Genomic DNA, 9433 nt, shown 5'->3' on the forward strand with positions numbered 1-9433 from the left:
CCTTGAGGTTGGGACACCAAATCATTTCCACTATACTTTATCTCTTATTGCACATTCAATAATCAGCTGATGTTACCTCTAAACTTTTAAGGCTTCATTCTAGAGGCAAGCTAGCTCATATACCTGTCTCTTATACACATCTAGATGTGTATAGCTCCTTAGAAGACCTAGAAGAGTAGCGGTACGCCAATACACCTCACAGAATATATCTAGAGTACAGTACTACATATGTAGCATACTGAGAAAAAGAACTTGATAATTGAGAGAGATGGCTATGTACCTTCCAGGACTATACACCGTACATATTAGGAATTGTAGTACATTGGAGCTAATCTGAATCAATCACAACATAATGGGACAGATGATGGATCTTAATACAACTGACAAAACCATAACAAATGTTGATGTCTATAAACTACAGATAAAAAACATATCTTTAGAGTTACAAAGTTCCAAAGCTGATATGCTGTGTTAATTGTAATGGTAAACTACTGTCAACAAACACCAACCTCATCAGATTTAAAACTGTCAACAAAGAACTACTACCAGAAACATCAGGAACAGATGAAAGTAAATATGTAGCACTGACATGTCTTCCAACGAAAAAGGATATAATGTTTGTGTTAACTGGTTATGATTGCAATTACTTTAAGTAACAGTTTGATGAAGATATTATGAACCTGCCAGCTAAAAATCTAAATCCAAACAATGATCCTTGTCAATCAAATTAATGACATCACGTTAAGGTATGCAGGACCCGCTGACAATGCATTGCAGTAGGCATTGACAAGTGATTGTGTATTCTAGATTATGGAAGCAATGTACAGAATATGGCTACCATTTTTAACCTAAATGATGTCTATTACAGAATAATTATCAGTAGATTAATGCTAATATTAAGTTTAAAATTAGTAGGTATAAGTTATATGATTTGGTTAAATGTACATTTTTAAGATGAAAATTACATAATATACAAAACATCCAGAGTGTCTATGCCGATGTTCCAGAGTTTGTGACTTTGTATTCTTCGGCTGATTCTTGGATCGTTGGCAGGGCTGGATCAGTCAGTGTTCTTCTAGGGCCTATCGAGACCACTGGAGCCTTAACAGTGCCGTAGTTGAATCCATGAGATTCAGGATGGTACAAAGGGCGGTACAGACCTCTGACAGAATTGAACCTTGATGAAAATGTCTTAAAGAGAATAGACAAAATTTGTCATTGTTATTATCATGCAGACTTTACGTATTGTATTGTTGTATTGCATAACTTACTACTGCAACTTTATTACATATAGTATGGCTTAAAAAGAAATTTTTAAAAAGTGTACTAAACATGATTAATATAGCACAAATTCTGTTTCAGTCTGTTTACACTACAATACTCTCTATCACAAATATTTGCGATCTGCCCATATATAGTCTTGATGATGTCATATCACACCCATATATGGGCAATGACAGGTATTTGTCACACAAAACATGACAGTCCACTTGCAGGCCTTGAGCTACACGCAGAGAAAGCATGACAAATTCTCCTTATCAGAAGACAGATTTTAGGTTAATGGGGAGCAAATCGATTGACCACTTGTGTATTTTCCCCCTGGGTACGGACTACTGTCTCAGTACTTACCCCATCGTCTGCTCCTGGGAAGGAGCAGATCAGTGACCCTTCAGGATTGTTGATTCTCTGCACTGGGTGGAACACAATCAATAATGCCAAGATTGGAATCACTAACTTGAATATCTAGTAAACAATGAAATAATTTATTTGAATAATTCATTTCTTTATATAATATATAATGTGGTTCAAAAACCACCTTTATCTTCATCATCAAATTATACATAATTTCCGGTATATAATTCAATCATTTATACAATACTATCAAAAGAATAAAAATACTTTTATATAACAATGGACCTTTGCACTAAGCCGCATCCCTTGGATATTGTTGTGAAGGTCCCACAAAACAGTGTAAACGTACGTAAAGACATGCATTTGTGGGACGACACGCACGTTTGTATGACAGACGCGCATTCCTAGCCCGATTCTGACTGGCCAGTTGTTAAGTTTGATTGACATTCTGATCTGGAAACATTCATTATGAATGTTGTTAAATCCGCTTAATATACTCTATGATTAACAAAACATATAAAAAGGAAAAAAATACCCTGTAATAGCAATATAAAACATTTTTTCATGTCAATTACACCGACCTCTTTCCCCCCCACCCCCACACCCTTTTAAAGCATAGAATCAAATTTAACCGTGAGTAACCATAGTAGATCAGTAGCATTCACATTAATTTTAGAAGCAGACAATATGTTTGTCTAACTTACCATCACAAAGAGATAAACAATACTGTATGAAACCTGGTTATGATTCTGGAAAAAAAAAAAACCCATAGTTATACGGAATCAATTTCATTATTTATATGATTTTTAAAATAAAAAATGCTATATTTGAAATGCATACTTTTCATTTTTATGAAGACAATTATCTTGTGATACTTACAAAATTACCACTGCAGCTTCCACCTTCATCCTGATTCACAAAACCTGTGGAAATAAAGATAAAAAAAAAAAAAAAATCCCTTAATAAAATGGTAATAAGTCACAGACTTGCAGTATTATCCAAGCACAGTCACAAAATGAGTTGGTAGGTCAGGATTTAGTTTACTTTCTTTTTTTTAGTATTGGTTTAATTCTAAAATTCTTCCATTTCTTTTTTACATTTTGTAAGATATCGATATTAATTTCAAAATAAAAGATGCCTGATTCATTGACAAATTAATAATAATGAAAATAATAACAATAAATACAACATTAATTATAATTTTGTATAGTGCCCTCAATCAATTTACTGGTAGTGACAATGAGTCACTGTGGGTACTTGACCATCATTTCTAATCATTACGTTCATAACAATAATGGAACTTTTTTCCCGAAAAGTGCAGCAGGATCTTTTAAATCATAGTCATGACCACTTAAGTATACATAAATCCACACATTAATCTATGTCGTCGTGAGTAAATCCTATAAAATCTGATCATGTGTTGAACCCATTGAGGGCGATAAAACCAGTAACCGTTCATTAATTTGTTTACATTTCCATCTTACACCATGTACTATGGGGATGGTGTGTACACTACAAACTTATGGCCTGCATTTCTTTATTATAAGGGGTTTTGACGCACAAAGAGCTTTGATACGAAAGGAGCCTTGATACACAGGAGAAAAATGGCCTAAACCTCCTTTCTGAAAGATGTACAGTGTACAATATGTAAAAACATATTAATTATTAATTGGTAACCACAATAATTAATTGGAGTTTATTATAATTAATTGCAATTAACCTCACCTGCTTTCATGTAGCTATCAAAGATGACAGTGGCAGTTGTTGACATTTCAAAGACGATAATAATGCTAAGAAATACCAAAAAAAAAAAAAAGGCACTAGGATAAGCCAAATAACCAAAATAGGTAAGCACTAGGATTTGAGAATATAGTACAGTGACCACACAAGTTTTGATATAGCCTAAGTAGTTTGTTCCACCCTCCTCCCATCTTTGAAATCACTTTCGCCATTCCAGTTAGATAGTCAAATCATATCTCAAAAATGTTTTTACAAAAGTTTTTTAATCTGGAATATTACTCACTTGGTGCATTTGATAATTTTTTGAGCTCCGAGATTAGAAGGAAAATATTTTTACCACCAAGCTACAGATCTAAATTAATGGATTCAACCCTCAACCCTTGTGATGGAAGCCACAACTACCCACATACATAATATTTTTGGATTGAAATGTTAAAATAATTTTAGTGGTAGGTAGTCCAATTTTTAAATTGCTATTCAAGGATATCGAACAGATTGTCTATCAAGGAGGACTTCAATACTCCTCCATACTATTAAGAATTTGCCGTCTAGTAGGAGGCCTATTCCTTAGAGAGGTTACTGACTCACCACCATAAATCCCTCTTCTGAGCCCGTCTGGCACTTTCTAGAGTTGTCACTTCATTTAACTTCATGGTGATGTAAATTCCAGACAAGAGGAAGACTTGTACAAGAACCAGCTCCACTGTTGACAGCATCAACCAATATGGGTCTGAAGAAGTTGCCAGAAATTAAATAGTGGTTAATAATAATATAGAATTATACATACAGTACACTAAAACATGCACTCCTTATTTCCTCTACTACAGCTAGAAACTACAATAAACAAACAAAATAAATAATTAAATATATCAAAATCTGCATATGTCGAAAATTGTTACGTTGCCAAACACACGACCACTCAGAAATCAGTCCGACCCTAGATTTTTTACCAGTTGCGAATGAAAAACAAAGTTTTGACTAATGTACTTTAACAGAATGGGAAAAGCATTTCCCATATTTCTACTAAATTATTAATTCTTTTTAAATTACACTGTATGCAAAGTGATATAGTCACTTGGGGACATTAATAAAAAAAAAAAAAAACTTATAAAAACAATGTAAAAGTAGTTGATAAGTGAATCTTATTGAAATAACATTTTGTATTTCCTTTGTAAGGCATTCAACTTCTGATGAATGTAAGGGAAAGTTTTTTTGACAAATATTCAAAGCAGTTTAATTAGATTATTGAGTTTGGATACAGTACATTCGAACTGCAAATATAATCAGTGTTATATATGTTTGATACATTAATAGGACAGTGACAATCCATTCGATCATTCATTCCCAGATGTCAAAATCGGGAATCACCTATAAGTTCTGCAAATATCATTATATTTCTGAATAATAATATGAATATCAAGCTTTACAACTGATAAACACATCAAAGTTGAATGCCTTGCACAAGTTGACTGAATTATTTTTTACTTGATTTGATTTATTCAATATGTGGCCAAAACAAGTTAAACCAGTCACTCCTTGCAAAAAAATAGGTTTTTAGTTACTTAAAACAGGGTAAAGCAGTAAAATAAAAGCTATAAAATGGTTGAAGAATCATTTAAATCTGACATTTTATTATGAAGTTACAGGAGTTTAAACATACAATTGTTTAAAGAACATCATGTGAGAAAAATCAGCCTTTAGCCTTTACAATTTCAGCCATTTCTCAGGCAGACACCATCATTAAAAAATGTTGTTTTAACGTAAAAAATTGGGAAAATAGCAACATAGCATGATGTAGATATATAAAGTTTCGTTCAGTGCAATAAAATAGATTTAGTAGAAAACTTGACTTTCCAACATTGGCCATAATCTCTGAAACACGATTTGCGAGGAGTGAGTGGTTTAGCTTGTCTTTACCACATTTGCTCTCATTTTAAAAACATAACAGACAACAAGTAAACATGAGCTAATCAGATCACAAAAGAGAAAATAGGGATAACCTAAAATTGCACAAAACATCCCCTCTATGCAATTTTTATTTGTGAAAGAGAAAGTTATTTTTCACTCAATAAAATTCAAAGTTGGTATGAATGTGAATGTGTGAATTTTAAATGTTCTCCTTAGTTCTATTAGTTTTTTAGCAGAAAAAGCCACTGCTTTTAATTATTTTTTTCTTTCTTCTATTACATTTGCCCTTTTTTTTTTTTTTTGCACAGGTTTTTCCTGTCCGGGAATTTTGGTCATTTTCCGTGCCTGGATATTTATCAAACTTTGTTCAAACAAAGACCATATACATATTTTGAATATTAATAAACAGGTGATTAAAAATTTTAAGTTAACGCAAATTGTATTTTCTAAAGCCTTTTTAAACTAGCAACAGCTAGGTTAAATCAAAGATAATAAATAGCAAATGATAGAGCAGTTTGCGCTATAGTGGAACGCCCCATGAGGGCGTCCATGAGAGGAAATTTCCTCCATCCGAGTGCGGCGCTATATCTTTGCTTGGTTAGATTGGTTGGATAACTCTGGTTCATTTGTTTTCATTAATTTCTCCACTCCATGAAATAATTTTCCTCCATTCTAGAAAAGGCAGACGTTCCATCAAATTGAATGCAAACTACGAGAAGAGCTCATTCTTCTGCTATTTATGTTCTTTGGTTAAATTCAAAATTTCCAAGTAATGCATAGACATTTTTTGCTCTCATCCTATGAAATTACACAATATTAATGATCTCATAAATGCACAGAACTCTGCAGGGTCGCGTTTTTCCACACCAAATCCATTACAGGTTCGAGTCTTAGCAACGTCAGGGGATTTTTTTTTTTAAACTTCATAATATATGATTTTGTTCGTTACATTCTAAATTCCATATTATTTCTCATTTTGATGGCAATGAGGAAAAGACCTATTTTCTATATTACAAACAGACATAGTAAACCTAGTTTCCTTGTTTCACTAATTTTTAATGTAGTTTTGTATTGTTTTAAACGTAGTAAATCTGAATGCACTGCATTTGCGGGTGAGTTAAAATGAGTAAATAAATAAAAATAAATAAAATATATAATACATTATGGGACAATGGCAATCCACTCAATCATTCATCACCTATTTAATCATTACATTTTTGATTAAGTAACTTTTTATAGAACATTTAACTCTGAAGTGTTTATCAGTTGTAAAGTTGTTATTCTTATTATGCAGGACATTAGCCTTTCAGAGACATACTGACTGAAATCAGAATCCACAAAATCTTTCTTTCTCCTTGATGCAAGTTATTTGTTTGTGGAGGAGATTGAAAGTAAGTGTTGACGTCATTTAGAAATGTAATTAACTGTGGGGAATTTTCCAAACATTTCCCATACCATCATTAGTTACAGACAACCTTAATAAAGCATGTCTGTCTAATATGTTTATAGGAAATTCTTGTTTCAGTTAATTAAGTGAGTCTAAACGTGTGACATGTATTTGACTACAGCATATATATTACTTAACAAAAGACTATTAAAAATTCATCCTTTCTTCCACCTTCCCCCCCACCCCCCACCAGTTTTTAAATATTCAAAGATCTGTATCTCATTAACCGTTCCTTTCCTGAGTTTTTTTGTCAAATATTTCTTTTTGTGCCTTACTAAAATCAGTTGTACAAAGTATCAAAAATATTTTTCCCTCCAGAGCATTCAAGTTACTGGGAAAAAAATTGGAATATATAATCTTCTTTTGGCCTGTTTATAGAAAGACAATTTATAGAAAGACAAAAGATATAAACTGAATAAAATAAAATTTATTTGATTAAATTAAAACAAATATAATTCTAGTACCATTGCATTCTGTTTTGGTTGGTTTAGCGTCCTTGATCCCAATGACAGTAACAGTTGTAAAGTACAGTTGAAAGGCCAAACATAATGGAATAAGCAACCTATAGGATAACAAAAATAATCTTAAATCCATATCAAAATATTTATATATACAAAAAAATTGTTATTTACAATGACTTCTGAGATGAACATAATACTGTTAACCTTCAATTTTTCCTAATTGCACTTAGAATCCCAGATGTTGAAGCATTGTTTAGAAATAAATTCAAGGTTCATTCACTTCACAAAGCAATATTCGAAATTTTAAAAAAAACAAAAAACAAATAGAAGTAATTGAAACAGATAAAGAAAAAAACAAAACAAAACACAACATATTGACTGAAATGATCTGTGGTTCATTTAACAACAATTAATTATAGTCCTATACTTCCCTTCCTGACCTGGAGAAAAGCCAATACAAACTTCCTAGACTCATGGCAAAACGGAAGAAAAAATATTCACTTTGGGCACTCTAGTCACGACAGCAATAAAAAGGACAACAAACAATAGAAAAAAAAGCAAACATTTTAAAATTTAACATTACAGTGTTTCAAATACATATGATGTAATTAATTACTTTTCTAATTTAAAATATTCTCTAACAAGAGTGAAAGCCAATCATACATGGCTTTTTTTTTAGGGACATTGAGCAATCACAATAAAACGTGAAAGCAAAACTATCAGAATGTAAAAAAGAAAACAAAACAATATTTTAAATTTTGTATTAAAAAATAGAGCTCTTCGCTACACATTCCTGAAACAATTGAGAACGATAATAAAAGAAAATGAAGGGTGGAGAGAAGAGAGAAAATGGTAATGAAAACACTGCATGATATAAAAGTTGTAATTTGTTTAGACGTATAATTTTATTTTACAATCGACTACACACCCATTCCTTAGGGTTGGTGCTTTGCACAACGCAGGCCCGTAGCCAGGGGGGTTTTTAGGGGTTCGGGCGAACCCCCCTTTTTCAGCGAACCCCCCTTTTGCCAGCGAACCCCCTTAGCCAGAAAACGATCCCCCGTTTCCAAAATAGTGCAATTTATTACAAAATGGGAGCATTTTTGGCACTGTTTATTTGTCGCTATCGATCGTAGTCCGATCGTAGAAATCAAAACAAAGCTGCAGCCAGCTGAATGACGTAACCAGCAAGACTTCAAAATGAATATTAATGAGAGGTTTGTTGCCTAGGCTATTTGACCAATGGCGTGCTCCGGAGTTTATTTACTTTGGCACGACGTCATCACAAAAGTTTTTCATTTCTCTGGGATTGAGGACATGCGACACGCCAAAAATAGCCTAGGAGGATGAAGCGCCGAGAAAGGATAACCGATTTTTTTGCTTCAAGGCCAGCAACGAAGAAATCACGAAATTTAAGAAGTTAGAAAATTCACCCTTGTTTTCACCACATGCTCATGATTCTGCCTGGCGGCGGGACCGGTGTACTTTTTCGGGCTAGGCCTAGACCCTAATAGGCCTAGACCCTAAGTCTAGCGTTACTAGGTAGGGTAGGGTCGTAGCCTATATGAGGCCTATTATTTGCGAACGATTTTATTATTTATTTTGTAATCGAGCTAGCATAGGCCAGGGCCTAGGCTAGCTAGGCTAGCAAGGAAATATACTTGGTAATGTCTGTCTCTTATACACATCTAGATGGGTATAAGAGACAGACCCTATATTTTGACCATGATGACGTCATCAAAATGTAAAAACCAAGACAGCTCTTAAATTATTGTTTATTTTCACTGTGCTAAGTTTTTTTACACTGGTTCTTAAACATGTACATTTGTAGCATTATAATTATGTCTGTTTTTTTTTTTTTCAATATTACCGTGCAGGTGTGTTTACATAAATGGTTCTGTACCTTGTAAATATAATAACATTTCTCCTTGCCCTAATTATATTTCCATTGGAACTTAACATTTAAGTTATTTTGGTAAAAAAGTAAAATGTAGGGCTGTCAGTTCCTATTGTTTCTTCATTTCTGCAATAAATAAAATATTATTTGCAGTATTTCTCTTTTAAGCAAAGACCTTTTACATACCTCCATATTTTAATATTGGTATTTAGCGATCTCATAATGTGCAAAGTCTGTGTTTTGTAGTGTCACCTAGTGGGTATTGCTAATTTTATCCCAGTTATATTTTTAGAGATAACATTACATAGTAGTATTAAAATGTTAAGCATTGCTTTTTAATAAAAAAAA

General features: G+C 32.9%; 1 protein-coding gene across 2 annotated transcripts in view; it reads right to left on the reverse strand.

Moving 5' to 3' along the window:
* Window positions 1–327: 327 nt before the first annotated feature.
* Window positions 328–9433, reverse strand: part of LOC117115371 — a 24350-nt gene continuing 15244 nt past the window's right edge. The window contains exons 6-12 of one of the 2 annotated variants that reach the window (XM_033259148.1): window positions 7192–7289; window positions 3961–4102; window positions 3358–3422; window positions 2512–2555; window positions 2337–2381; window positions 1630–1743; window positions 328–1191 (exon numbers count right to left, since the gene is read on the reverse strand). In XM_033259148.1, the coding sequence (XP_033115039.1) occupies window positions 991–1191; window positions 1630–1743; window positions 2337–2381; window positions 2512–2555; window positions 3358–3422; window positions 3961–4102; window positions 7192–7289 (709 nt within the window). In that variant the 3' untranslated portion in view covers window positions 328–990. The remainder of the gene's footprint in view (window positions 1192–1629; window positions 1744–2336; window positions 2382–2511; window positions 2556–3357; window positions 3423–3960; window positions 4103–7191; window positions 7290–9433) is intronic. The other variant, XM_033259139.1, reaches the window with a different exon arrangement.

This window comes from Anneissia japonica, unplaced genomic scaffold, assembly GCF_011630105.1.
Source record: "Anneissia japonica isolate Jap-2015-1 unplaced genomic scaffold, ASM1163010v1 scaffold199_len4679917_cov187, whole genome shotgun sequence".
In the NCBI taxonomy this organism is placed as follows: Eukaryota; Metazoa; Echinodermata; class Crinoidea; order Comatulida; family Comatulidae; genus Anneissia; species Anneissia japonica.